At 42.7% G+C, this 27,589-nt stretch overlaps 4 protein-coding genes across 9 annotated transcripts; 2 read left to right on the top strand and 2 right to left on the bottom strand.

Annotated features, from left to right (window-relative positions):
* The first annotated feature begins 226 nt into the window (after positions 1-226).
* On the top strand, positions 227-10,041 carry clpxb (caseinolytic mitochondrial matrix peptidase chaperone subunit Xb). 2 transcript variants are annotated; one of them, XM_052061166.1, is made up of 15 exons: positions 228-653; positions 1,123-1,200; positions 2,237-2,397; positions 2,505-2,619; positions 3,946-4,100; positions 4,196-4,355; positions 4,687-4,728; positions 5,901-6,077; positions 6,192-6,356; positions 6,855-6,943; positions 7,291-7,455; positions 7,531-7,830; positions 7,914-8,006; positions 8,471-8,577; positions 8,761-10,041. In XM_052061166.1, the coding sequence occupies exons 2-15, from the start codon at positions 1,146-1,148 to the stop codon at positions 8,849-8,851; spliced, it is 1,875 nt and encodes a 624-aa protein (XP_051917126.1). In that variant the 5' UTR covers positions 228-653; positions 1,123-1,145; the 3' UTR covers positions 8,852-10,041. The 2 variants fall into 2 exon arrangements, with proteins under 2 accessions (XP_051917127.1, XP_051917126.1); XM_052061167.1 differs by lacking the exon at positions 4,687-4,728 and having other exon boundaries at positions 227-653.
* Positions 10,042-10,925: 884 nt separating this feature from the next.
* Positions 10,926-16,668, top strand: LOC127597846 (ubiquitin-associated protein 1-like). The gene is made up of 6 exons (XM_052061184.1): positions 10,926-11,028; positions 12,945-13,101; positions 13,415-13,996; positions 14,827-14,985; positions 15,983-16,084; positions 16,168-16,668. Exons 2-6 carry the CDS (start codon positions 12,979-12,981, stop codon positions 16,300-16,302), a joined length of 1,101 nt encoding a protein of 366 aa, XP_051917144.1. The 5' UTR covers positions 10,926-11,028; positions 12,945-12,978; the 3' UTR covers positions 16,303-16,668.
* Positions 16,666-22,903, bottom strand: LOC127597838 (protein regulator of cytokinesis 1-like). 5 transcript variants are annotated; one of them, XM_052061169.1, is made up of 14 exons: positions 22,736-22,903; positions 22,103-22,235; positions 21,879-22,001; positions 21,371-21,601; positions 21,129-21,299; positions 20,893-21,042; positions 20,654-20,801; positions 19,566-19,702; positions 19,389-19,484; positions 18,905-19,051; positions 18,710-18,820; positions 18,517-18,621; positions 18,280-18,438; positions 16,666-17,022 (listed from the first exon to the last, which is right to left on the bottom strand). In XM_052061169.1, exons 1-14 carry the CDS (start codon positions 22,744-22,746, stop codon positions 16,951-16,953), a joined length of 1,794 nt encoding a protein of 597 aa, XP_051917129.1. In that variant the 5' UTR covers positions 22,747-22,903; the 3' UTR covers positions 16,666-16,950. The 5 variants fall into 5 exon arrangements, with proteins under 5 accessions (XP_051917129.1, XP_051917132.1, XP_051917130.1 ...); XM_052061172.1 differs by having other exon boundaries at positions 18,341-18,405; positions 21,371-21,604; XM_052061170.1 differs by having other exon boundaries at positions 18,280-18,405; positions 21,371-21,604.
* Positions 22,904-23,486: 583 nt separating this feature from the next.
* Positions 23,487-26,507, bottom strand: spi1a (Spi-1 proto-oncogene a). Its single transcript, XM_052061190.1, has 5 exons — positions 26,348-26,507; positions 25,829-25,922; positions 25,597-25,766; positions 24,302-24,467; positions 23,487-24,014 (listed from the first exon to the last, which is right to left on the bottom strand). The coding sequence occupies exons 1-5, from the start codon at positions 26,369-26,371 to the stop codon at positions 23,701-23,703; spliced, it is 768 nt and encodes a 255-aa protein (XP_051917150.1). The 5' UTR covers positions 26,372-26,507; the 3' UTR covers positions 23,487-23,700.
* Between the last annotated feature and the right edge of the window lie 1,082 nt (positions 26,508-27,589).

A 27,589-nucleotide genomic window follows, 5' to 3' on the forward strand; every position in this document is an offset into this window, starting at 1 on the left:
ACACGCACACGCACACACACACACACACACACACACTTAAATTATGAACATCTATTTTTTGATATAAAAACATGACCGCGGTCTGACGTTCTGAAGAAAGTCATAAACGTTGACCATTGTCGAGACCGGTGACATAAATAGGCGGGGAAATGCATGATTTCAAGAATATGGACCAATGACGGGGCTCCTCGTGGTCTCGTAAATTTAGACGTTGTCTCCCTCTAGCGTCAGAGCATAAAAACCACCAGATAAACACATCTCGTCAAATGTGGCTTCTCTCTCGAAGAAGAGCACCTCCTTCCAGAGTGTTGAGCAAGCACGGCAGATCTGAAACAGAGTGGATACGCAAGACTCCATGTCATTTTTCTACGTAGCGAAATCGCAGCGACGCGCAAGCAAGAAGGCGAGCTTGCTAGTTAGCTATCTCGCTAGCCAGTCGCAGTCGGGGCAACCGACCTACTTCATAACCTCGCTTACATCATACCTGGGAAGCAGTGGCCCCAACAAGCCGACGCTTTCCATTCCACGCGACCCGTACTGCGATATTAGTATGTCAACATAGGTGGACCTGTCACAGTGAACAATTGAGAATTTAAGCAATTTCTTTTCAAACAAGGGAGCTGTCAAGACTACAGCTGGTTTCGTCATTCCTCGTGAGTAGAACCAGAAATGGCTTTCAGTGCTGCTGCATTAGTTATTTTTTTGCGAAATTGCATAGTTCAGTCGTTTTTTTAAAGCTGTCACTGTGCCAGATTTCCTCCCCAAGACAGTCGTTTGATGAGGAACAAATGTGACGCTGGCCGAGGCCTAACATATGTTAGTTACCTCCTGCTGACATAACCTAGCCTTCCTGCGTTGTTTATGTGTCGATATGTTTGCCTCTTTATTCTAGATGTCGGTATACGACAACATTTAAGAATCATATCCCAGTCAGTCAGTGTTTTCCACGTTGTTGAAATAACAAACTACGTACAATGCAGTCTTTATTATTCGCCAGTGACCTGATGTGCTAATGCTAACCGTGACGCCGTAGTTATGAAATGCTTCAGCTTTGCACGCCATCGATTCCGATGACAGCAAAATGTTCATTTAACCACTTTGTGCCTACAAATGTGCTTTCAGGATTTTAACATAAAAAAGGAGTTATGTCCTGCCCATGTAGCTCGGCTGCAAGGTTGTTCCTAAATACAGCTCATCGAGGTAAGGAATGCTGAAGGTGCATGACATTGTTGTTTTGCTAAGTTAGAGGAGGAAAGTAGGTCTCAAGCTAATAACAGAGAGGGCAGTTTGTTTTGACATGTTAAGCGGCCTAAAACGCACTGTATTTTTTGAAGTAACGCGTTTGACACGCAAACCAATTGAAATCAAATGCCACAAGGTAATTTCGATTCTATTTATGATTTGTAGAACGAAACACATTATGACTTTGACGACGTGTACGCCGTAACGCCACGGGCAGACATTCGCTGCTGCACCGTCATAGTCTAATTCAGTTACCCTACTTTTGGGTCAAGGCCATAGGTTGCTTGAGTAGCTCAAAATTGTACTCAAGTAAGATTACTGTTATTTAAGAATAGAAAGACTCGAGAACAAAAAATCTCTCAAATATTTACTTACGTCTTCAGTACAATACACTACTCAAATGTTGACCAATTCGCAAGACACGTATGTTTTGAAATGAGCATGAATGTAAAGTACGACTAAAATATAAAATTAAAATTTGCAGTTTCAGATATTGCCCATAAATATAATTTTACCTGAAACCGATCACTGGCATCAGGCAGAATCCTTGCATTTCTGGAATCATCGTTTTTCAAAAATCAGGCTTGTTGCGCCAATCATCATCATGAGCAAGGCCTTTTCAACACATGAGATTGGTCACTAATTTGGCGAAGTTACAGACTCACCTGGGGTCCACTGAATTGAATTGTAGCAGTTTGGGAAAAATATGACCTTCCGATTAAATCATTTATCTTTAGAAAATTGAAACAATAATTTTTCATGGAACGAAACTTAACCGTGGATGAACACGCATAATGGCATTTCTTATTGCTTTGGCTGCATGTGAAGCAGCTGGGAGAGTCTGTTTCAATGTAGCTTTTTTTCTTTTTTGAAATCTTTGGCTGGCCATCAGAGCTTTCTTTTTTTCTCTCTTTTTTGTAGATTTTGGAGAAGTTGACTTTTGCCTTTTATTGCACCTTTTGAGTCAAAGGGTCTGTTCCTATCTCCACTCTAGGATTGTCCTGCTCACGCTTGCAGTTTTATTCGCTGAGTCGTCATGGTTCAAGGGACGCTCATCTACTGCCCCACGTGTGGGTGAGATCATTTTCTGAGACTGCCATCTGCTTTGCCTCCAAGGATGGCACCACAAAGGACACCGGCAGCGATGGTGGAAAGGTAATCTTTCGGAACCCCTTCTTGTATATTATTTGTAATGGCCGTCTGCTCTGTACATGGTTGGTGAGGGTGGTTATTTACAGTACCACAATATCGTGTCTACACAGAAAAGCATCAGTGAGGCAAAGAGGGCCTCGAGTTCCGGAGGATCCGGCAAAGGAGGGAGCCAGCTCCGTTGCCCCAAATGCGGAGACCCCTGCACACATGTGGAGACCTTTGTCTGTGAGTAAACACGGCACTAGCATAAATTGGCTTGCACGTAGGAAGCCGCTCAGAGAAAGACATTTCTTTAACCTGGTATGTAAAATAATGATTGACGCTAGTTTGAATTACATTTGGAATATCGGATTGTGTATTTGCAGTATTTGAGCTCTGCTGTAATTGCATAACCTGTATGCAAGTGATTTCAGCTAGTGGCAATGACCTGTTGCTCCATTCCAGACTTCTTAGAAATAGGATAAATATACCGTATTTTCACGACTATAAGGCGCCATTAAAAGTCTTAAATTTTCTCCAAAATGGACAGGACGCCTTATAATGCGGAGCGTCTTGTGTATGGGCTGAGTTCCAAAACCTGACTGACAGCCGACACGCTGTTTATATAGAGAAAAGGCGGAAGTGACTGTGGACAGTGATGCGGCAAAGAAGTCGGCCAATCAGTGAAGGGTGTGTGTGTGTATATATATATATACATATATGGGGAGGGAGAGAGGGAGAGGGAGAGAGAGAGGATGGGTGAGAGGGAGGGAGGGAGGGATGGAGGGAGAGAGAGAGCAAGAGGGAGAGAGAGAGAGAGGGAGAAAGAGAGAGAGACTTTGATGGATTTCTGGGTGATGATTGATCGAAAAACGTGAGTACATTGTACTATGGCTAAATAAAATACAACGGAACTCAGTTTTGCTTCTGTTGCCTTTTTAAAAACGTGTTTTTAGCTTGTATCTGTATGTCTTGGCATGCTACCGTATGCTTCAAGCTAACGTGTTTTTAGCGTCGTATATTTTACCACTATATAACTGCGCCCAATAAAACAGTGCGTTTTGTCGATGTATAAAAGACAGAAATAGCACCCAGTAATGAGACTGCGCCCAACCATACGGTATGCCGAATGGTCGTGAAAATACGGTACTCTGAATTTCTGGGGTCTGACCTCAAAGCATTCCAATTGAAAGTACACACACAAAAAAAAACATGGCTGACAACCTCACGAACCGCAAGCATGCTATTTAGGATTTGACATGCATTACAGCCCCTGTGCTAAAATGTAATGCACTATGAACCTTTTGTTAAGCTAAGAAGTGAAGATGTCAATGAAAACCTCATATTATATTGATTCGAATTAGATTGTGCCTATAATTTTGTAGCTGCTCACTGTCCATTTTTTTCTTTTATTGCTCACTTTTGAATTGTTTCATTGAAAAATAAATATGGAGATATAGATGTATTTATTTACTTTTACAATATTCTAGCCATATTTTCATTTGTCATATTGTTTTTGTCTAATTCGCTGTGTGTCTGGATGTCCCCCCCCCCCCCCCCCCCCTTCCTTAGCATCAACACGATTCGTCAAATGTGAAAAATGCCACCACTTTTTTGTGGTATTGTCTGAGATGGACTCCAAGAAGGGACTAAACAAGGAACCCGAGTCTGCTGCGGAAGCTGTCAAACTGGCTTTTGCACAGAAACCTCCCCCACCCCCCAAGAAGGTGACAAGCAAACCAAATGAAATAAATAAGTGCAATTCCATCCTCGTGATTTATTCCATTATCCATTCATGCTAATTTATTATTTCACCCCTCAGATATATGCTTACCTTGACAAGTACGTCGTGGGCCAGTCCTTTGCTAAGAAGGTGCTGGCTGTGGCCGTGTACAATCACTACAAGCGAATCTACAACAATATCCCTGCAGGCAGTCGCCAGCAGGTGGAGGTGGAAAAGCAACCCTCTCTGACACCTCGGGGTCAGTACTGCATTCTTGCCACTGTTATGTTTCCTTTTCCGGGTTGATATTTAAGGAACTCAAAGCTTACTGTATCTGAAATTGAAGAGGTAGGTTTCAAGTGAACTAGATGCTTTGCGGAAAGGGCAGAGTTGACTGCCGCCTACTTGTAAAAATGGCGACGTGATCGCAGCGGTTGCGTAATTTTTGCTTCCCTCGTTGAGGCCTGTTAATTTGGCATTTGTTCAATAATGACGTCACATAGTCTGAACTGCATCGTAGGCGCTGTGTTGCTAACGTGTGTAGTGGTGATGATCATATTGATGTGAGCACTTTGATCCTCTCCCTGTAGAGCTAGAGATGAGAAGACGAGAGGATGAATACAGATTCACAAGTAAGTGATCAGGCCGCCATCATCATTCCTGTTCAGCACATAGCTTTTATTTGATTGTTTTGCTGTTTCGTTGCCATATATTGGACAAATGCCAAAATCTTACAGACTTGATTCTTTTTCGGAATCTCTGTCCAATCACGGATTAATATTGATTTTGCTATCCCTTTATCATGACAATAAATCATTCTTCTGTGGGGGGACATCTTAGGGGCGCGTTGAGTAACACAAAAGGGTTCTCAAACTTTCAAACCTTGTCTCAAGATTAAACGGAGCACTTGTAAAATGTAAACGATGATAACATCGGACTGTTGCAGATGCATGTCCCTCACAACAAATATTAGTGTAAAATGAGCATTACACAGACATACGGACGGCATTTCCATATTTGTGGCTGGAAAATGTAATCTACGCTGCAAAAAGTAGATGTGATTTATTAGAGGTAAGGGGGTGATTAGAGGACAGGAATTTTATTTGTACACCTGGACTTTTAAAAGGCAAAGCTTTTGACAACTCAATGTGCTTCACACAAATAAAGACACAGCAGCTAAAAGCATTCACAAACACAACAGTTAATGACATTCAGAAGCAATCGAAGCAAAATTAGCTTACAAACGTATTAAAATAACATACATTGACCACATGAAGAAAAACACAAGTCATTTGGAAGAGTCATTCTTTCCCTGATCAAGAACCATGGCGAAACCTTCGGTTTCAGTCGTACATCCAAGTGAGCGTGTGCTAGCAGCCCATGTCTAACCGTGTCGAATTCTATGCCAGCTGGCATGCGCTTTGTGCCTTGACCGCCCTCGCACCAGATTTCAAAACTGTGCCAGATACTCTGCAGATAAAAATATCAAGTATCCATCCCACTGACCTACATTCACATCTGCACTTTGCTATTTACACTCCTGCACCGCTCACTCGACACATCCGCGCTGGCACAGACTCGGCCAGGTTTATTTCGAGTCTCGGTCTACTTATACAGTATGAGTGCTCATATTGAACGACTGAAGAAATGAGCCGTTTCCGTGTTGCCGTTTTGGAAGTCTGCTTCGAGGCTAATTGGAAATCTCCTCGCCGCTTGTTGTCGTCTGTGAAATTTCTTCTCCGAGATGGAATCAATCTGTCATTCAATGTAACCAGTATGTTGTTTTTTGTTTTTGTGGTTGCAGAGTTGCTGCAGATCGCAGGGATCAGCCCCCACGGCAACGCTTTGGGAGCCTCCATGCAGCAGCAGAGCAGCCAGCAGGCGTCTCAAGAGCAAAGGGGCGGGGAGGTCCTGGACTCCATACATGCCGACATTAAATTGGAGAAGAGCAACATCATACTTCTTGGTCCGACTGGCTCAGGTACCATATTTTCACAACTTGCAGTGCTCCTCCGCTTGTCATGTTTCACAGCAGTCAACAATCTCGTGAAATAGAACTTCAACGTACAAATGTTGCCGGTCGGTATTTTCACAGGGAAAACGTTGTTGGCACAGACGCTGGCTCGCTGCCTGGATGTCCCCTTTGCGATATGCGACTGCACCACTCTCACTCAAGCCGGTTACGTGGGAGAAGACATCGAGTCGGTTATTGCCAAGCTGCTGCAGGACGCCAACTACTCTGTGGAGAAAGCGCAGCAAGGTGGGTCGGGCTGGGGAAAAGGGGGTGAGGGGGCTATGCTTTTCAACAGCCCTCTGGCCACAACCTGATTGAGTTTCAAGTAATATCGAAGCTGTAGCTATAATTAAAGCCCGTGTGCTGTAAATGCATTGATGTCCTTCTCAAAGTTACATAGTACTGGATTGCGGACTGTTCTGCGGCGTGTGAGATTTCTTTTCTTGCTTTAACGATGGCCTTTAACACCACTGCCTCAGCCGCACTAGACACATTCTTTTGGTCTCATTTACATTATAATTATAATAGAGGAAAATACAAGAAACGGTTCTCGGTATGATACTGTGCAGTTCACCACCTCAGCAACTTAGAATCACTGGAAGACTTTGGAGGTGTACCTAATGTTTTGGCCAATGAAATGAAAAGCTCAGATAGCAACCGTGGCTTATTGCAGAAAATACAATGCACGCGAGTGGAGTTTTCAGAAAAAGACACACCGGTTGACCAAGTTGGTTGTCTGTGCAGGTATTGTGTTTCTGGATGAGGTGGACAAGATCGGCAGTGTGCCTGGCATCCATCAACTGAGGGATGTGGGAGGAGAAGGAGTCCAGCAGGTCAGAAATTCAAGTGCAGCTCTGCAAGAGTCGTTCATTGTAGGGCTGAATGAGTATGGTTGGGGGTTTTTTTCTTTCTTTTTTTTTGTATGGGGGGGGTGCAATTGTGATTTACTATACAATTTTTTATTCAAGGTCCTCTTCTACCCGACAAATATGTTCACTAAATGAGTCTGAATTTCACTGAATAATATCAAATATACATCAATGTGGTCTTATGTGTTAGGCGTGTGCTAAAATAAATGCAAAGAACCACGCATTAATGTTAAATGTGTCTCACACATTAAGAAGCAACCTGTCGTTTTTGCTGACTTACTGTAGCTTTTTTTTTTTGGTCTTCCTGTCAGGGGTTGCTTAAACTCTTAGAAGGTACAATTGTCAACGTTCCTGAGAAAAACTCCCGAAAGCTGCGAGGAGAGATGGTGCAGGTGGACACAACTAACATCCTGTTTGTTGCCTCCGGTGCCTTTAATGGACTTGATAGAATCATAAGTAGAAGAAAAAATGAGAAGGTAATTCTTGCACGCCCGTCCACAGATGTACGTGATCTTGTTGGCATTTGCCTTTATCGTTGTCATTTCTTGCAGTATTTAGGCTTTGGAACCCCATCCAATTTGGGCAAAGGTCGCCGTGCAGCAGCTGCAGCAGACTTGGCCAACACCAGCGGCGAAACGGACACGGTGGCCGAGATTGAGGAAAAGGACCGTCTGCTGAAGCACGTGGAAGCCAGAGACCTGATTGAATTTGGAATGATCCCGGAGTTTGTAGGCCGTCTTCCCGTAGTGGTGCCGCTCCACAGCCTGGATGAAGAAACACTCGTCCGTATCTTGACGGAGCCGCGCAATGCTGTGGTGCCTCAGTACCAAGCGCTCTTCAGCATGGATAAAGTAAGGAAGAAGCAGCTTTGGGAGGATTAGTTATGTTTTTCCAAGTGCTAAACAAACAAAACATTTTTTTTTTTTAATTTCAGTGTGAACTCAATGTGACCCAAGATGCCTTGAAGGCCATCGCTCGCATGGCTCTGGAGAGAAAAACTGGAGCTCGTGGGCTCAGATCAATTATGGTGTGTAATTCTGCATTTTGTGTGTCAAGAGCTTTCGTCGTTCTTCTTCAGACTTGTTTGTCTGTGAACAATTCCATTTCATTATTGTTTTGTGTAGAATTTGGGCATGGGCCAAGAGTTGTTTTTACATTCTCCACATTTTATGAAGGGACTTTTATTTTCACAGAAATAAGCATAATCAAAAGCAGGATGGAATTATGAAATTGATCATGTCACACTTACAAAGTAGGGTGCAATGTGTCTATTGCAAAGCCAAACTACTAACTCATGGCGGATGGTCACCCCAAGTGGACAAAAACAATACCTGCACCTCACATACACATGTTGTTGTTTCATAATGCTGAATCGGTTTTAGGGTGATCGGCTCTTTAAAAATAAATAAATAATCCATAATTGCACTGCTAATGAAGATAAACATACCGAATCCCCTACCTGACTCAAAACCTGTTTATTTTCCACCACAGGAAAAGCTCCTCCTGGAGCCAATGTTTGAGGTGCCGCACTCTGACATCATGGCTGTTGAGTTGAACAAAGAAGTCGTCCAAGGGAAGACGCAGCCCAGATACATCAGGTCAGCGTCTCTTTCCGTGTGTGAAAGTGTTCACTGTAAATGTTGCGACGGTCATCTCGCAGTGATTGACCGTTCTCTACAGCGTATTTTTGCCATAAGAATGGGGAGAGTCTTGGAATACTTCTTATTATTTTTTTTAATACACGTCGTAAATCTAAAATGGGCTCTTCATGTGTGTTGTAGGACTCCGGCCAAGGAGCAGGCAGAAGAGGACTACGATTCTGGCATCGACGAGGAGAACTGGCCGCGACAGGCGGACGCTGCAAACAACTGAACCACGTCATCCATTTCACCTAAAGACAGTTTGTTACTGCCCTTTGTGATACCAGCTCGGGGTTTTCTTTGAGGCCCCACAAAACAAAAATATGGACATTTTATTGGGGATAATGAAGGTGCTTGTGCCTGACAATTGTCATCTTGAACAAGTAGTGTAACAACCTGGGGTCCTGTCTGGCTGTTTTTGTGTGTGCGTGTGTCTGTATGGGTGCGTGCGTTTCTAGCAGCGCACTTGCAGGTTGGACCTTTATATTATTATTTCAATCTCTGGTGATTGTTAACATTTTATCTATAAAAAGATAATTAGTTTTTTTATTTGTGAGAGCGCGTTTTTAGCAAGGTAATTTTTTTTGTTTCTCTTGTGACTGACGGCCCATGTACAAGGGAAGCAAAACAAATGGATGCCCCCCCCCCCAAAAAAATGAGAAGAATGAAAGGAAGGGGCATGTCAAGTGATGCCCTCTATCAGGAGGGCCTGATATTCCATAAGCACGTCAATCATTTGACGATATCCTCTTTACCACCATTGTCAAAATGGTGGCCACACTATTCGTACAGTCCGGCTGTCAATGTGCCGCTCTGCTTTTGGCACTAATGTGGAAACTGATTTTGATAACCTTGCAAAAGCGTGCAAGACGTGAAGCAAAACGTCACACGAACAGCTCGACAAACAGCCCGCAAGAAGTGGTGGGGAGCTTTTAAGCAGCCACAATGGTTATGTTTGGTGTTCAGCCCGCTTTTTAGACAATATATGTCCGTACACGTGTTGATCTCAGACTCGAGGGCTGTTCAGCAAACTGGCAGTAAGTCAATGACATTTAAAGTTTTATGTGTTTATTTCTCTTTACGTCATCTGGATTTTCCATCACACAAAAAAAAGTTGGAAAGAACATATCCCGAAAGGACTTTATAGTTACCGGTATTTTTATGTCTCTCTTTGCTCCACCTTTTAGTGACGTCATATTCTGTTGCTATCGAGTGGTCTTTCATTAAGATGCTCTTCAACTGAACCACACTGCTTATACGTCTAAAATGTGCTCTGGCATCATTAAACTAGACCCTGTTTTCTAGTTTATTTTTTTCAAAACCGTTTTCTCTTTGTTGTCTGTAACACAACACCAATTGTAAACCCCACCACATACAATGTCATTGTTCAAAATTTAATAAAATGTATCTGTATACACTTTAGCCTCTCGTGTCTGTTTGATTTGTGGCAGGCTGTGAATTTCATACCTGGCTGGGTCTTACGTGTGGATTTAATCCTTTTAAGGCCACCATTAATACATCACATTTCTAGAAAGACAGATACAATTGATAGTCTATAATGCAAAATCAACAGCATGCGACTGTCATGTGGCCAAACAATAAATATACTTTAAAAAAAATCAGGCTATTTTGAAATTACCTTAAAAAATTACGAATATATTTAAGGTGACATTGCTGATTCTGAAAGCATTGGGCACAATAGATTGAAATGGCAGCATACTGAAATATCGTTGGGCAAAAAATGATATAACAACCACATGCACTAGCCTGTTGGAAGCACTACCGCCATGGGAAACCCTTTACAGAAAATAAATTCGAACGATTAAATATAATTTCGGAAGGAATTGAAAGTCAGTGCTTTTGCTAGTGGTTGTTTAGGCGATCATAAATGTCAGGGCTCCAACGGTTCACCTCGTGCGTGTGGCAGACAGACAGAAGATGGTGTTCCGCTTGTGTGCTGGCACCTTTAATCTGTTAATCTGCGGAAAGTGGTGTCCTTGTTTTTTTCTCCCTCAAGCATAACCTTAATCCACCTTCAAATCTGTATCAAAACAACCACGGTACCATTTTAAAACGGCTTTGAATATGCATAGTGGAAGTGCGATTGTGCAATAATGTTAGAAGTAACAAGTGAACGGATAACAACTCTTTTACTGTGCAATAGTGCAGCGAGTATCTGCCCCTTTTTATTTTAATTTCCATATTTGGAATTATTATACGAAAGAAAAACACTTCTTATTCAGCCTTCTGGTCGTGATTTCAAATTTTGTGTGACGTTATTTGGTAAACAAGATCTGCGCTAATGCGGTTTAGTCAAATTTAGACCACGTGACCACGCCGGTGTTCGCCAGTCACTGAACACTCGCCAGTTCGTCTTCATCCCGTTTGAGGCCAAAACACCTGACGGAGGTAAGTGCTGAAAAGCAAACAAACCCAAACCCGAGTTTAAAAAGACGACTTTGAAAAACGAATCCGAGTTTAAAACCTTATTTTGAAATTCAAATTAAAACCGTACTTTGGAACCCTTAGTTAGTTAAAAACCCTAACCCTACCCAGTCAGCAAAATTGGTCTGGCCCAGCTCTGGGGCAGACATGGCAGTACACTCGGCCCACATACCTCAATGAATGACGGTCCTGCAGTGGCCCACGTCTGGCATCCATGATGTGGGCCGCATTCGGCCCAGATCTGAGCCGCATTGTAAAACCATATCTGGCCCTACTCCGGCCCGACGCTGGACCAGAACAGGTTCCTGATATCAGCCTGAATTCAACCTCAACTAGTTTACTCTTGAACGGTATTTTTCTGTCCATCAAATTGTTGCGCTCTCCATGCCCTCTTTTCTTCTCATGCTTTCCTTCCTGTCACTATCCCGATCAGGAGCCAGATGTAGCCATCATTTGATTGTGACATGAATTTCCTGGTCTGAGGCCCAAGATGTTAGGCTGTTAGGTCTCACAGCGGCTGTAAGAACTGTAAGAAAACAAGATGGACAGTGTGTTAAGAAAACAAACATTTGTACACATCAGGAACAATGAATGGTCAGTAAAAATAACCCCTGAAATTTCTTATAATAATCCATCCATCCATCCATCATCTACCGCTTATCCGGGGCCGGGTCGCGGGGGCAACAGCTTTAGCAGGGAAGCCCAGACTTCTCTCTCCCTAGCTACTTCTTCCAGCTCTCCCCGGGGGATCCCGAGTCGTTCCCAGGTCAGCTGGGTGACATAGTCTCTCCAGCGTGTTCTGGGTCTTCCTCGGGGTCTCCTCCCGGTGGGACATGACCGCAACACCTTTTTCGATGAAAAAAAATGACCATGAATAGTAAGGTGTATTTAGCCAAAAAAAACGACATGGTCTTTTTCGGCTAAAAACGCCTTACTTAGACATGGTCATGTTTTGGTCGAAAAACGCCCTACTATACATGGTCGTTTTTTTCGGCTAAAAACACCTTACTATAACATGGTCGTTTTTTAAATCTAAAAACGGCTTACTATACATGGTCGTTTTTTTTTTCAGCTAAAAACACCTTAGTCTTCATGGTCGGTTTTTTTCGGCTCAAAACACCTTACTATATATACATGGTCGTTTTTTTCGTCGAAAAACGCCTTACTATACATTCATTCATTCATCTTCCGAACCACTTGATCCTCACTAGGATCCTCACTGGAGCCTATCCCAGCTGTCTCCGGGCAGTAGGTGGGGGACACCCTGAATCAGTTGCCAGCCAATCACAGGGCACACAGAGACGAACAACCATCCGCGCTCACACTCACACATAGGGACAATTTAGAGTGTTCAATCAGCCTGCCACGCATGTTTTTGGAATGTGGGAGGAAACCGGAGCACCCGTGGAAAATCCATGCATTTTTTTCATTTTCAAATTATCCTGCGGGCCTGATGGAACCCTGCGCACGTGTGTGTGTGGGTGTGTGTGTGTGTGTGTGTGTGTGTGATATGAATGGAATTCCGCATCGGTGTGCAATTGTAAAACAAGGCTGTGTGTTGAAAAAATCTGAAACTGCATTTAAGGGTGGCTCAATACTGGCTGGCCATATAAGGGCCGGGGTTATAAATTGATTTCTGGCCCAAATACTTCACTCCACAACTGGCCCTCATCTGGTTTGCCAGAGTCAAGCCAGTGCCTCCTTTGCCACTCCTGGGCCGTGTTCGGCCCACATGCATTATGCCAGTGCCGACTCAAGGCCAACTGTGCCAGCTTCATGCCGAATGCCTTTGCTGACTGGGTAGTTTAAAACTCTACTTTGAAACATTGACCTTGTACACACAAGAATGTCCCCATATTTGTGTTTTTCCACCAACACAGTTCTGATCAAAATTCCAATTTTTGGAGGGAGCCGATGAGCACTCTGGAAGATATCCCATTTGGAACGCCACTGGGGTCACTGGGGCAGGATGTGTGCTTGATGACGCCTCCTGACATCTCTGTGCCCGACTGTCTTCGGATAATGCAGGAAACTCAGGTCATGTCTCACTTCCGTGCATACCCGAGCCATTTTACATTCACAATAACCGCCTCAAATAGAATAGTGCTCACGTTTGATTGACACCTGCAGAGAGTTTTTTTAGTGTCACTGACCAACAGAATATATACAAACACAAACACACGCACACACACACACACACACACACACATTCTCACACACACACACACACACACACACACACGCACACACACACACACACACACACAGAAGGTAAAACTGGTATCACTTTAAAAACTGTATCCCTCCTTTTGCTTTGTGGTGACGATGTTTCAATGTTTTCCTTGAGCAGTACTGCTTCAATCTGGAGAAGCTAATATTAACAGGCCAGCATCCCGACGACCAGGCTCCATCCTGTCCTCCCTACTGGCTGATGATCTGCAGTCCTCATGAGCACTGCGGGACCCCTCACGGGCCCAACGACCCTTGGACCTCCTCCAAACCTTGTCGCCGCAGTCGCAGCTTGAACTCGTCGGACATCCACTGGTCGCACCAATGCTCGCTCGGCTTCCACAGATCCGACTCGGTCGAAGAAGACGGCTACTGCGAGGACAACGAAGGCTCGTCCCCTGAAGACAGTTTTCAGGAGCACACCGCTGGTCGAAAGCGGCCCCGCAGCAACGCCCCCTCCAGGGTCAAAGACGTGCACCTCGGTCTTCCCGCTCTGTGCCGCCGGGCCGAGTTGTTACCGAATAGTCACAGAGGTGCCTCGGCATCTGCTGAGCGCAGCGGCACCATGAAGAGGCAGCGTGCACAGAGTGCTATGGGCAGATTGCACCCCCAAAGCAATTCATCAGCCGGGGCGCATCCTGGAAGGCTGCAGCAGCAACGACCCTCCTCCGCTGGCCCCGTCATCAAAAACCGCAGGCAAAAGGTGGGCGTCTTTTACCCTCCCTCCGAAAATCGCTCTTACCTGAAGACGTGTCAAAGGTACGACTGTGGCTCACATAGAAGTACTGCTTCAACTCCTGGACAGAGGTGAATGTATGACTGTATTGGTCCGAATATAAGACAGCCCTGATTATAAGACGACCCCCTCTTTTTCAAGATTTAAGTTTGAAAAAAGACTTTTTGAACACCAAATTCATTTTTATACAGAAAATAATTACAGTACATCTGAAACAAATGATTATAACAATATATTTGAGAGAAAAAGCATGTTATTTTGCCTCATTCAAATCTAAAGTGCAATCACATTCATAAATAAATGGCTTCTGGTTTTTGAAATGTAAATTACATTGTAACTTCTCCTCAGCTGCCGGTTAATCTGGCCGATATTTGACCCACTTTTCTCCAGATTGTCACTACGTTTCTCCATTTTCTGTTATCTCTTCTATTATTTTCTTCTCTTTTCCTTCTTACCGCTATTTTTTAGTTTTCTTCTTCGTGGCAGGGGTTCACTTTGGCCTGGGGAGTCAAGTTCAGCATTCGATTCATTGATATCTGGCGCCATCTAGCGTCGTAAACGGGTATAATGTCTAGACCCCGAATATAAGAACGACCCCACTTTTTCAGTCTTATTTCAATGCAACAAACACCGTCTCATATTCAGGCCAAAACGGTAATCGTACAGACTCTCAACTGTACTTCAGTCATAAAAGCAAGCAAATAAGATCTCAGATACCTCGGTACCACTCGGCGTCCAATGTGTGCACGTGCCCGCTTGTGTAAGTAAATGTTCATCTTCATGTGGATGCTCATCAGGCCTTCAGGACCGGAGGTTTCCTTGATTCAGCCACGGAGCTCCTGTCCGCTCTCAGCCAAGAAGAGAGGGAGTTGCTGGAGACCGTCACTGACAACGGGTACCAGTTACGTACGGCGATCTTGGCTCTGCAGAAGACCGGATACAACAGTCCAGACAAGGTTGAATATATCTCGCTGTCGTCGCTGCAGCAAATTTGTTCTGTAAATCGGTGTACATAAAATTTTGCTTTGTCAAAGTAGACTATAAATACTGTACACGGCACTTGGATTGGCTCTCAATAGCAAGATTCTTAAAGTGAACAAAAACCTGTAACGACAACTGAAATTGAAAACTTAAAAAAAAAAAAAAAATGTCAATACTTATAAAAGAACTAAAACTAACAAACTACATCCTACAATGATTAACTACAACTACAGTAATAGTGAAAGTGTCCTTTCTTTTAATCCGTGTGAATTTTTGTCATACATAAGCTTTCGGGTTCATTTGAAATTTGTATTCATATATTTATTTTATTTCTGTATGCCCAGACAGACCAAGGAAGGTGAAACAGCTGTTTGCAAATTGTTTACTTTACTACACAAAACACTCAACAAATACGTTGGTTTTTACAAAGAAAAACGAAACCCTGCAATTTTGAAAAAATAAAAACTAACAAATTTGAAAACGAATTCAAATTAAGTGCATGTTCAAAACAAAAAGACAAAATGAAATCAAAATAAGGAAAATCCCAAAAGTAACCTTGCTCAACAGTGTCCACATGACACGGAAAGACTGCATCTTTGTATTCATAGACATGCATTGAATCTGTACGTGTTGCATATTGTACGTAAATACCAATTCATCACTTCATACTTTTTTTGTTCTTGAAAATTACTCTGTTGTAAATTAGAAAAAATTATACAGGACAAAGAAGAGGAAAACAGTCAAATGTTCTGCCAGTAATCGCTCCCTTTGTTGCCGTGTTAGGGGACCAAAAAATAAGTCAATTTATAAATTATGTTTTTGAAAATAATAGGCTGGTTAATCAACTATCAATGCTTTCCTGACATATATAATTGGCATCGGCCTTAAAAAAAATCCATATTGATTGGGCCCTGCTTGTTATGTCTACTCCATTCACAGCCCCGAATTAAACACAAAGCACTCTTTTAACAGCTCTTAAAATACCTGACAGCCTGCAATCATCTGTGCGAGTTGGGCTACGATGAAGCTCAAGTGGAGGAAGCCTTGGAGATGTTCCAGAATTGTGAGAGCAAGGTGCTTCCCTCTTGGGTTTTTATCCCTTCAGTGAACACAAAACCGGAATAATCCGACAGTCACGCTTGCGATTCCGATTTTAGGCTGCAGAGTTCCTGCTCCTCCTGACTCAGTTCAACGAGATGGGCTTCCAACAAAGCGCAATCAAAGAAGTGCTGCTCGTTCATGAAAATCATCGGGAAAGGGCTCTTGAAGAACTCATGACCCGCATGACTTGAACGGAACACGTAGCCAACTGGTGTCGGACTGAAGGTTTGATTTGGCTTTGAATTTGTCTTTACATTGAAGTAATTTTTTTTTTTTTTAAATTGGAACAAATCCCTGGTTCATTTCAAATGAAAAAAACTCCCTTGACTTTTGATTCTAAGACTATTCAGCCATCTGTAGTGTACGTAAATAATGACGTGCAGTGAGGTAATTTTAAATTTACTGTAATGTATGTTTCAGTCATAACTATGATGTGACCTGTGATTAAAAAAAAAAGTGACGCTTCTGATGTAGAGAACTATCACATCTGAGATGACCAGATTTGAAACCTCTGACGCTATAAAAAAAACCCCAAACATAATAAACAGTAAGACTTCTGTTTAAACATTTATTTACAGAAAGATTTGAGAAAGGTGAAGTGACAAAAAAAGGGAAATGCATTAAAAAAGGACACTAAAAAGCCAATAAATGTGCACACACACATTGACCTGCCACAAAAATACACACCGCCTCCCCAGGAGTGACAATGAGTAAATGAGCCTGAGTAAAAATGAAGAATCCAAATGTTCGTATATTTGGAAAGCATTTAACATTTTTGGGTGGGTGGGGGTGCATTATAAAAGTTTCTCCACACATACAGCAGAGCTGGAAGACTTTGGTCACTGTTGACTGACAGTAGAGTTGAGGAGGCCGGACTTCACATTCGATTTGGAAGCCTTTGACAGGTCCCGCTGAGACAAAAGAGCAAAGTTCATTCAGTTCTTGTAGACAGCAGCATGCATGAAATGTTTTTTTCTTACAACACCGTGACGTCCTATTCAGAATAAGTTGGTAGAAATGAGTTGGTGCTTTTTGAGAACGTTTGGATTCATTTGAATATAAATGAAGCATTATTTAATTCCACAACCAGAAGGACAACGTGTGGAGAAAACAACCACTGACAATTAACTACGGTAGTTTGCTTGTTGAGTGTTACTTTGACACTTCAGCAGTACTTTGAAGTAGGGCTGGATGATTAATCGAAATTTAAACCGTGGTTTTGATGTGGAGTGCTGCCGATCTTTAAAAATATTCGTGGGTGGGAGGGATTGGAATGCACAGAACCGCTTGGTGTGTTTACAAGTTGCCAATGTTGCTTACTAACAAGGTTGTAGCATGTAACCCTGCTACCCTTGAGCGTGATTACACTGATTGACGACCCCATAGTCGGAGTTGACTGTAAAACTAAACAAAACAACAGAAAGTATTGCCCATATTGAGTATTTAGATACAAAACATGCTTTCTTTTTAAAATATCGCCAGTGCTAATGCTAAGGTCAATTCGACTATGGGAGTGATATGCCTTCAAATAAAGAATATTCACACACAAACTTAGTGGAAACACACACGTAAAGTAACACTAATCATAGGTAGAAATACTCCTCAATCTGTGTGTGTGGGGGGGGGGGGGGGGGGGCGGGGGGGGATTCAATGGCAACACACTGTTCTCATTACGATATACTCCATCCTTGAGCGGCACAATACTGCCCCGGAGAGGTCAACAGGCGCAGCAACAGCCGATATCTCCGGTCGAGCTCAGTAAGTCCCAGGACTCGTGGAAATAACGCAAGATAAAATAATCACGATAAAGAGATAAGTTCATGCTAATTCAAGACTTCAACGAATGCAAAGATATAAGGCATCAAAAGGTGCGGATGTAGCAGAATGGAAATTCAAGAGGCTTGAATTTCACATGAAATTGACATAATTTTTATACTGGACAAAAAGAATTTAGTAATTGAAGTCTGCAATGTTTCGAAACCAATTTATTGTTTAAATAATCGGGATTTCAATCTCATTCAAAATAATTATTTTGTCCATTATCATCCAACCCTACTATGAAAGATAACTTGAAGGGAAATAGTGTTTTTTCCATTTAGGGTCCCAGCATTGCCACCATACAACAGGTGTCGGTTACGTGCAAAACCAACGTGTTAAACTGCATTTACCGCAAATTCCGAATAGGAGCCAGCGACGGCATTAAAGGTGCAATCTTGAGTATCCTGAGACCTGAGTGCACCACATGGAGTATTTCGGTGAAGGTTTTCCTTGTTGCGCTCAAGTGCGCGGGTGACCTTTGAGTGACCGGGGGTTCGCAGGCCAAGACCCTACAAGTTGAAAGGACTGTTGTACACAACTCAGCGCAGAACTTGCGTCACGTGACAGCAAACCGCAATGAACCGTACCTTACTGGCAGACAGAGGTGCCCTCTGTATGGAAGACTGGCACATAGTTCCCCCAAAGCCTGAACCGAGGAAGCTGACTGGTGTGGAGATGGTCGACGTTCCCATCTGCAGAAAACATAAGAGCAAGACATTTTTTTTAATTTTTGGGGGTTCCACTTAACCGCAATCATTCATGCCAGAAATACAAAGTGACCTTTCTTTGTTTGCCTGGCGTGCCGTTTCCGACGATGCGCCTTTTGGATGGAGTCCGAACAGCAGTTCCGTACAACATGTCCTCCTGAGTCTGTCTACTCTTCTTCAGTTGCTGAAAGAAGAAATGACAAAAATTAAACAAACAACGCATGCCGATGAAGATTTGACAAAACGTTTGGTTCAAGCTTTCGCATACCCGTTCCATTTTCTCTTTCTCCTTCTCGCTGTGGTGCTGCTCCCACTGCTGCTGCACATAATCCAGAAACTTCTGTCCATTGACAAAGAACTCTTTGCCTTGCTCTTGCTCCCAAGAATCTATTTGGGCCTTCAGAGTCTTTTCAAGCTGGCGACAGAAAAGTCAGAAATATTTGATTTGACAAAACATGTACATCGAGGCTGCCAAACTCATTACTCTGTTGCGAGAGGTAAAGTCACCCACGGTTGAGATCTTGTTTGAATTGAATTGAATACAACTTTATTGTCAAATGTGCTGTATGTATGTATAAATTTCTTCACTCTCAACATAAAACAAGACCCATTGTGGTCTCATAATGGGGTAAAAAAAAATCATCTATACTTTTGGACTCAAGTACATTTCAGGCGTTTAACTTTTGCAGGAGTCGAATCAGTTCTGCTACTTTTCCCCAAGCATCTGTACTTGTTCTACTTTTACACAGTACCTTGGGCAAACTTTTCTGCAGGTCACTTCGCTGCTTCTCCTCCTTCAAAAGGTTCCCACCTCTGTTGTTGAATCTGGACATATCATTAGCTTTCCTCTGAAATGAGAAATGACGTCCATGTGAACAACCATCACCCAAAAGATGTCGACAGTCCTTCCAACTATGCGATGTACTCACTTCCAGTTCCAAATACACGGCCCAGTTCTCCTGCCATTTTGTGACTCCTTCAAACAGTTCTTTATGGTCTTCAAAGTAGCTCTTCAAAGTGTTGACTTCTGCCTCGTGCAGGTTGAGAAGCTCCTCGGTGAAGTCCTCTGCATGCACAAACACACGCTAACAATTACTCCACCCACCGGAAACTATTAGGCACACAAAAGGAATGACACCTCTCCTTTTGATTGACAATGTCATTTCACAACACATCGATTATTCTGGTTGTAGCTTGAATTGCACTGACAGACACTTGGAGGTGTTTCCTAATACTTTGGCACTCATATTAAAAGGGACACTTGGAGGGCCTCATCATTGGCACTGAAATAATAGAATTGTATGTAATTGTGTCAGCACTACAATTCACCTCCTCCGTCTCTCCCAAAAAAGAATCAAAAGTGATACAACAGGAAAAAAGTGCAATTTGAATTTGGGTAGAGACCGGGCATAGATTCCAGACAGTTTTGCTCGACTCCATGTAGTCGAGGAGGCAGCCATGGACATTAGCTCCTGCTAGCTCCCGTGGCTAACAACGCTGCATGCGGCTTGGCGGCTAAACAGACCAGCTTTGCTGAACGAGATCAGCTTCTTAACCAGCCAGACACGGGGCTCCGTGTCACAGACGGACGCCGTCCAGGCGGCCGAGATGGTCCGTGCCCGCTGCTAGTAACGCAGCCAGGAGCACGAGTTTCAAAGAACACGACCAGTTAAGTGTTTGGGGATCATAGCTTATGGCAGATTTACAGTTTCATATAGGCAATTATAAGACTATTTATTTGGGATGCGGCGGCAGCAGTTCGCATTTCCCCCATTATCCGCCGCAGTGCTCCGTCCCAATTCCCTTTGAAAAGTGGGGGAATTATTGTACAGATGGAGCGCGTGACTCAGCTATCCACTTGGCATGACATCGTCTATGTGTGCCTATTATTGTGGCCTATACGCGTGCATGCATAGCGTCTCCATCTCTCCCCATATCTTTTATCTCAATCTGCAATATCTACGCGTCTATTGTATAGTTGCAGGAAAGATTGCGCCACCAAAGGAAATTTAGTTACCGTCATGATAATGAAGAAAAGCCTGGCGCTGTTCTTGACTGTAGAAGCACGTTTCCCAGTAAAGCGAGATCTCATTCCTGACGGCCTCTATGACACTTTTCATACTCTGGAGTTTGAGCAGTTCAAGACGCTGCACCTCAGCCTGGAGCTAGAGCCAATGAATACAAGTATAAATATATTGTATATGTGACACATTGCCGCAGGGTGACATTTTTTTTTAATGGATCACGATTTCTTACTGCCTCAATGTTGCTCTTCTTGGACTTGATCATGTGCTCGGACAAATTCTCTCTCTCCTGCAGGGGGATCTTCAGCCTGTCCCACAGTTCCCGAGCTTTGGTGCGAAGCGCTGTGCACAGCACCTCATTCTCCACCTTGCGCTCTCGCAGCTGGTACGGGTTACGGTCACCGGTGTTATGATGCAAGACATTGATGGGCCAATTTATCCAGATCGAATGAAACACAGCCAAGTCACCTGGCTAAGGAGTTGTTTCAGCGCGCCGATGTTGTCAGTGGAGAGACAGAAGGCCTCCTCGTCCTCGTACATCACGTCCTTTTCAAAAGCAGTCTCAGCCTGACGCTCCAGATCATCCATGCATGCGATTATCTCCTTCTTGACACTCACAAATTCTTTGTGACGACGGTCCTGAAAACAAAAGCCCAGTAAAAAAAAAGTACTTGCAGAAACCATTAATTGAAAAAATAAAATATTGACACCTTTTCTTCGGTGAGGGCATCAACATGGGCACGGTAGTCATCTAGTTGCTTCAGGGATGGAACTGACTCGCGGTCGATGCTGAAGGGGGTGGTGCACATGATGTCACATAGTTCGCGGTCTTTGCCAACAAGACTCTTGAGGTTGTCCATTCTTTGCCTCTTCTGCTCTTTCATCTGCTCCAGACGAGTGCGGTTGTTCTTCTCCAGCTGCAACATAGTGCAGCCCTCTTCCTCCTCCACACACACACACACACAAACAGAACATTAATTCCTAGGGTTCAACTGATAACTAATCAGTCAGCTGAATTTAAAGTCAGATATAAGCTCTCTTCAAAATAATCACAAACTGATGGAGTTTTGCTGTTGAAATGTTGATACATTAAAGAGCAAATCCCCTTTTGTTGCTGTGTTCCCACTAGATGGAGCTCTGGCTCAATTGAATCCAATATGCATGTTGTGATTGCGAGGAAACATTGATATGTTTTGAAATCCCCCAATCATAATGTACCTCAAAGGGGGGCATCTGAAGTTCACTGCACAGTAGATGAAGTTCTTTGCGGTAGGATTCAATGTTTTTCATGACTCGCTTTTTGAGCTCCTCTTCTTCGACTATCATTAAGTCCAACATACCCTGCAGTGCACATGAAAATCCAGACATAGCAGACAAAGAAGACAGAGTCAGTCAGCTATCAACTACCGAGAGAAACTGTTAAGCACTTGCAGTGATTTTACTTTGATGTGCCTGTGAACCACATTAGTTCTCTGGAGGCGTTGATCCTCTGGAATTCCCATTTCTTCCCATACATCCCGTAACTTGCACAGAGCCCTGTTGAGGTAGGCAACAGACTCCGCAGCATGGACTTCACTGCAAGACAAGTAGACAAACAGAGTGTTTCTCATGCAAGTGGCAAGTTGCTTCTAATCGCCATTTCCTTTGAATGTTTTATTTTAACTCTGCGTTTTGTCATTTGCTGGTATGTTTGATATTTTCACTGATCCTGCTTATATGTTGACATTCTTTGACGGTTATGTCTCTGTCCCCGTGAAACTGGATTCTTTTGTGACACTTTTGTTCGGTAGTGTGCCATTAGATTTTTCGAGTGTCGAATACGTGCTTTGGCTCGCTAAAGTTTGCGAACAAAGCGCTACGATACGGCGAAGTTAACACCAATTAGCTATTGACGCGATGTTGACGATGCGGTAGACGAGCTGTAATAAGAATTTTGATTCAAAATCACGAGCATTAACGAGGGCCCATTAGCGACATTGGCTCATGGTTAGCCCAATACGGTCGTCAAATAAAAAGGCCCAACTCGCTATTTTTGCGACGACAGAACATGAACTGATTACAGATGAGATACCTACCTCACTCTCATGTTACCAAAGCAGTCAATTCCCCAAAACTAACGTCCACACCGTGTAATTCCGTGTCAAACCGCAGCACTTTTACTAAGTGCGGCTAGTGGCCACCGTCTCCTTTTGGCTACCAGCTCGTTTATCGATTCCAGTTGACGTTTGAAAATTGCCACGACAGGAAGTGTGCACTCTGATTGGCTCAGAGCGATGACGACATTCCAAAAGACGTCCGCCCTCAGTTCACGTGTTACATGTTTAAATGTTTAAGTAAGAATGTAATCTTTATTTTGTTTATTTTAAATATATCAGCATGTAGGGAAGAAATTTCATCTGTGCTGTATGTTACACATACGTACAGCATACACATACATTTAAATATGGAATTGAACTAAATATCTGATCGTGAACGTGTGTGTGTGTGTCCGCGCGAGTGTGTGTGTGCGCGCGTGTGTGCGTGTGCGTGTGTGTGCGTGTGTGTGTGCGTGTGTGTGATGAGTTGCTTCCGGTTTGTTTGCTGATATGTGGCCTGTAAATAGCTGGCGACAAATTCAGGGTGTACCCACAGTCAGCTGGGAAAAGCTCCAGCTCCACCGTGACCCTCATGAGAAAAAAATGCTGGAGAAAATAAATGGATGGTTATATAATAATGGTTGCAATCCATTTTAATTCATTTTGTTTTCAAAGGCATCTTCACTCAAACTTTATTTGCAAGGAACACCAGCCCACCACATGACCCCCTTGATGTCCATCCATCCATCACTTGATGTATGAATGTTAAAAACTTTATTGATTGGAGCCACAAAACATGTATTTACATTATTTGTCCCCTGTTCAAATTATGAAATTAAACGATTTGGAAAATGTAGCAAATATCGCACAGGAAGCAAATAAATAGTAATGCAATTGCAAACCGCACAATACCTCATGGAGAGTATAAAACAACTTTGTGTTATATTCTCCATGAGGTATTTTCTTCATTCGTTACAGTACTGTTGTGAATAGAGGTTCCTCAGAACTTCTTCACTGAACTGGTAAGTCAGCTTCTTTTTCACCTTTTGAATCTCACCGGTTTTACCATAGTTCCTCAGAGCACGAGCCATTTTTTGGTAGGTCATTTTTTTGCGATTTCCTTTTTGGATTCCCCAGTGACTGGCCAGGGCTTCTTTGTGTTTAGTGGAGAACTGGAAAATGCCCTTTTCCTGGTCCACCCACCAGATGGAATCACTCATGTCGCCGCTTCTCAGCAAGTCCAAGAGAAATTGATACAAGCGGATTTTCCTCTTGGCATCTACGGTACAATGATGGATTAATTATTAATACGATGACACACATTTAGGAACTATTGAATTTCTTTTGTTTAAAGTCAAGTCACATTTTTCTATACAATAAATTCTATGTGCCCTCATTAGGCTAAACACGATATTCTGATTAATATTCCATCGAAGGATGCTGATATTTTATGCAGTACCGCCCCCTGCTGGCGGCTGAAATTGACAGTGCTGTATTGTGAGCATTACGTGTGACCAACCCCAGAAAACAGGTGAGCGGGTGAAAATTTCACAGTATGATCCTCACTTGTGTCTTTCTTGATGGAGGGCAGATTGTGGTATTCAGACGCGTCCTCGCTTTCCGATACCTCAAGTGGGGGGCTGACACCTCTTTGTTCCTCTTCAGAATAGTACTGGACAGACGAGACTGGGCTTTGGTACTGATAGTACAGTGAAGAAGTGTAGTTTGGAATCTTCAAGACAAAATGTAAACATGTTGTAGGTTCATACAAAGAAGTATAGGCCGGTTGTGAGTTTGTTTAGTCATGCAAAAAGAGGATGTAAGTAAATAACATCTCATTTGGTGTTTTTTCTTGACACAAATGTCAGTTTGAAACAATTGACAATTTTTTTTAATGTCGATCAGGCTAGCTCAACATTCCTGGAAAATATTTCACTCAATCAGCAATCTTTGTGGGACCTTTTTTCCTTCAGTCAAACTTTTTTTTGTAGCAAAACCTAGTGTGAGTGCTTTCATCTTATCAAGATTTCATAGGGTAAATGCATCATGTGAGAGTGAAAATAGCAGCAATGTCATGTTGACCTAGTGGTCTGTCATCAAGTACACTCACCCACACTGCATGAATCACATCTTGAACTAAGCTAATATTAAAAATTCAGTAATTTTAAAAAAATCACAATTTTCTCTCTCTTTGTAGAGTCCGAACACCAGGCAATGCAATGGCTCTGGAATCAGTGTTTTTATTAGGGCTCAATCAATATATATTTTCACTAGCCTTGTTGAAATGCCATTATCTTTATCTTCTGATGTTGTAATGTGTAAAAAAAAGAAAAAAAAAAGAAAGCCCTATTTTAATCGTTAACACCAACCGCTTAAATCGATCGGCCAATTAATTGGGCCCTACTTTTTAATTGTTATTCTCTATTGAGTTTTTTTGGGACTACGCATGCCTGAAAACTCAAATATATTACCAAGTGTGTGTCCTAGAGAATAAGCAGTGGCCTCCGAAAAGTCCGCTTTTTTCACTGATGATGTCAATTTGTGAGGAAATTGAGGTGATGTCATCATTTCGGCATTTATACTTTGTGTTTGTTGGTATGCTGTGAGATTTTTCTATTGTAAAATGGACGCCTTGGCTCAATAAATGTTGCGAAACCCGCTTGATGGACGATACTGAACTAAACTGCAAAGCCTTTTGGCCAACACAATCTAATCTCGGAAAAGGTAAAATCTCCAGTTCACATCCATGCAGATCCTGGACCAGTATAATAATAATAATAATAATAATTTTTAAAAAGCAACAAAACAATGGAAACAATGGCACCTACAGTCTAATGACAATTACAAAAAACAGGCCTCACTTGTGGCAGACACGAGAGAGGTGGCTCCAGGTGAAGATGCCCGTCAGCGCTGTAACAGTAAGGTTGAATTTGTGCTGGAGCCAGACACTGAAGCTCTGTTAAATGACTCGACGGAAAATGGTCAAAGTCTGCAGGCTGGATATGCTCTGAGTGGTAACTCCATCTGTAGTCTAAGAATCAGCACACATTTGGCTCGGAGCCATGCGACGATCGTCTCAAATCATCGTCTTACCTTCATAAACGTCCCCCACGTTAGTGAGGTAAGGGTACAACTCCGCCGGAGCTCGATAACTCTGTGACTCACTTTGAATAATTTCCTCAGAGGCCTTTGGTGAGAGGAAGTATGCAATTGTGCAAAAAAAAAATCTTAATTAGATTGATCGTAGATAGAAAGTAGTTTCATCAGTGCTGCAATGACCAAACATACAGTATGTGCCTGCCATGTGGTGACCTCCGCTTACACTACATGTGTTACAAACTGTATGTGAATTTCACATCCATTCCGAAGCCTTGAAAAGTGTTATCTGAAATATACAGAAAAAATGTATAACACAGCAATGTAAAGTTAAAAAAACTGTCTCTGAAGCCTAAATGGAACAGAACACACCTGCCTATATAATGTATAACATTCTCCAGTCTTATACACAAAAAAAAAGACAAAGTCCTTGTGCGCTGCAAAGGCAATAAACAGCTGAAATAGCTGTTTCCCGCACGTGTGTGGACAGAGAACGACAAAAGAATAAACACTTACAGGTGGTATGACAAAGCCTTCCATTGTGTATCATTTGACTATTGAAGCAGTTCATAAATGATAACTTTGTCTTCTGCTGCCTCCGTGACAATGTGACATGCACGCAGTAACTTGAGCAGACAAACAGGAACCGAGAGTGACCTCACATGCCTACGGTCTCAACAGCCAATTGTCTAATTCAAATGTCCACCTCTGCTTCCCCACCGACAGCTAATTTAACAACATATCTCAAGTATTTACATATATGTCCACTTCATCATGATTCATATTTCAGTATCTCTTTCTCTCTTCTATCAACACCAAAAAAAGTACTAAATAGGATGTATTATTTGTGTACTGGTAGGCAATGAAACAAAAAGCGAAGTTTGGAATTAGGTTTGTTCCTCTTTTAGTTTGGAATTATAGTTTTAGATGAGGAAGTTTTGAACATGAGAATGAAACTCACTGAAAAGGTTGCGTCGGTTGTATTTTCCATTATATCAACGCATTCAGTGAAGGAGCAAGTCTTCACTTTGACTTTAATGTCTGTATGTGTGGCCCTTTTTAAATGTATCTGTTTACTCTTGACTTTCACTCGGTACTGTTTTTCTACACTGGGTACTGATACATGTACCTCTTAGCTCATAGCAAATGATGCAGTTAGCTTTGTTCACCCTTACTCTTCTTTCTTCGATGCACATGCTCAGTCAGTTATTGAATCCACACACCTGGTATGGTATCAAGAGATTGGGTGAAAACCCATTCCAGTCCAAAATACGGAAACTAGAACTGGCTGATGTGGAGTGATGGCTTTAGGCACTGGAGCCTCAACAGGTCACGCTTCGTGCTGTGTTTGAATCTATGGCGAGTCGTTTCTTCTTGTGTGGAGTTTACGCTATAGATGTTCTCCCTGCGCTTACGCGCCTTCCTTCCCGATACATTTCAAAAACATTTGCACAGATCTTAGCTGCCTCGTGACCATGAACATACTAAGTGTGGGGATGATGGATGGATGGTCCTTGAAAAATGAAGGATTGCTCTACTGTTATTATCCAAAACTACTCATCCATAGCCTGAAGCCAATCTCACTTGATGTCGGCAGGGAGCAACCTGGATTGATTGCCTGTCAATCACAGAACTTACACAATTACCTTTGTACCTTTGTGACACCACATGTTTTTGTAACCTTTTCTCTGTTTTTGAATGTAAAATACGTTCCTGGCTTTGGTTCATGAAAAGAAACACCGACCAAATCTACTGTAC

This window comes from Hippocampus zosterae, chromosome 3 (genome assembly GCF_025434085.1).
Source record: "Hippocampus zosterae strain Florida chromosome 3, ASM2543408v3, whole genome shotgun sequence".
NCBI lineage: Eukaryota > Metazoa > Chordata > Actinopteri > Syngnathiformes > Syngnathidae > Hippocampus > Hippocampus zosterae.

What these genes read in the sequence shown, in the direction of transcription:
- spi1a (XM_052061190.1), bottom strand. Translation starts at nt 26,371, where the DNA reads ATGGAAGGCTTTGTCATACCACCT. An exon ending in CGTGGGGGACGTTTATGAAG is followed by an intron (nt 25,767 to 25,828) that starts GTAAGACGATGA and finishes GCTGATTCTTAG; the next exon opens with ACTACAGATGGAGTTACCAC. An exon ending in CTCTCTCGTGTCTGCCACAA is followed by an intron (nt 24,468 to 25,596) that starts GTGAGGCCTGTT and finishes TTTGTCTTGAAG; the next exon opens with ATTCCAAACTACACTTCTTC.
- LOC127597838 (XM_052061168.1), bottom strand. An exon ending in TGAAACAACTCCTTAGCCAG is followed by an intron (nt 21,043 to 21,128) that starts GTGACTTGGCTG and finishes AACCCGTACCAG; the next exon opens with CTGCGAGAGCGCAAGGTGGA. An exon ending in CACCTCTGTCTGCCAGTAAG is followed by an intron (nt 18,439 to 18,516) that starts GTACGGTTCATT and finishes TTCAACTTGTAG; the next exon opens with GGTCTTGGCCTGCGAACCCC.
- clpxb (XM_052061166.1), top strand. Translation starts at nt 1,146, where the DNA reads ATGTCCTGCCCATGTAGCTCGGCTGCAAGGTTGTTCCTAAATACAGCT. An exon ending in GAGGAGAAGGAGTCCAGCAG is followed by an intron (nt 6,944 to 7,290) that starts GTCAGAAATTCA and finishes TCTTCCTGTCAG; the next exon opens with GGGTTGCTTAAACTCTTAGA. An exon ending in CGCTCTTCAGCATGGATAAA is followed by an intron (nt 7,831 to 7,913) that starts GTAAGGAAGAAG and finishes TTTTAATTTCAG; the next exon opens with TGTGAACTCAATGTGACCCA.
- LOC127597846 (XM_052061184.1), top strand. Translation starts at nt 12,979, where the DNA reads ATGAGCACTCTGGAAGATATCCCATTTGGAACGCCACTGGGGTCACTG. An exon ending in GGATAATGCAGGAAACTCAG is followed by an intron (nt 13,102 to 13,414) that starts GTCATGTCTCAC and finishes TTCCTTGAGCAG; the next exon opens with TACTGCTTCAATCTGGAGAA. An exon ending in TCCAGAATTGTGAGAGCAAG is followed by an intron (nt 16,085 to 16,167) that starts GTGCTTCCCTCT and finishes TTCCGATTTTAG; the next exon opens with GCTGCAGAGTTCCTGCTCCT.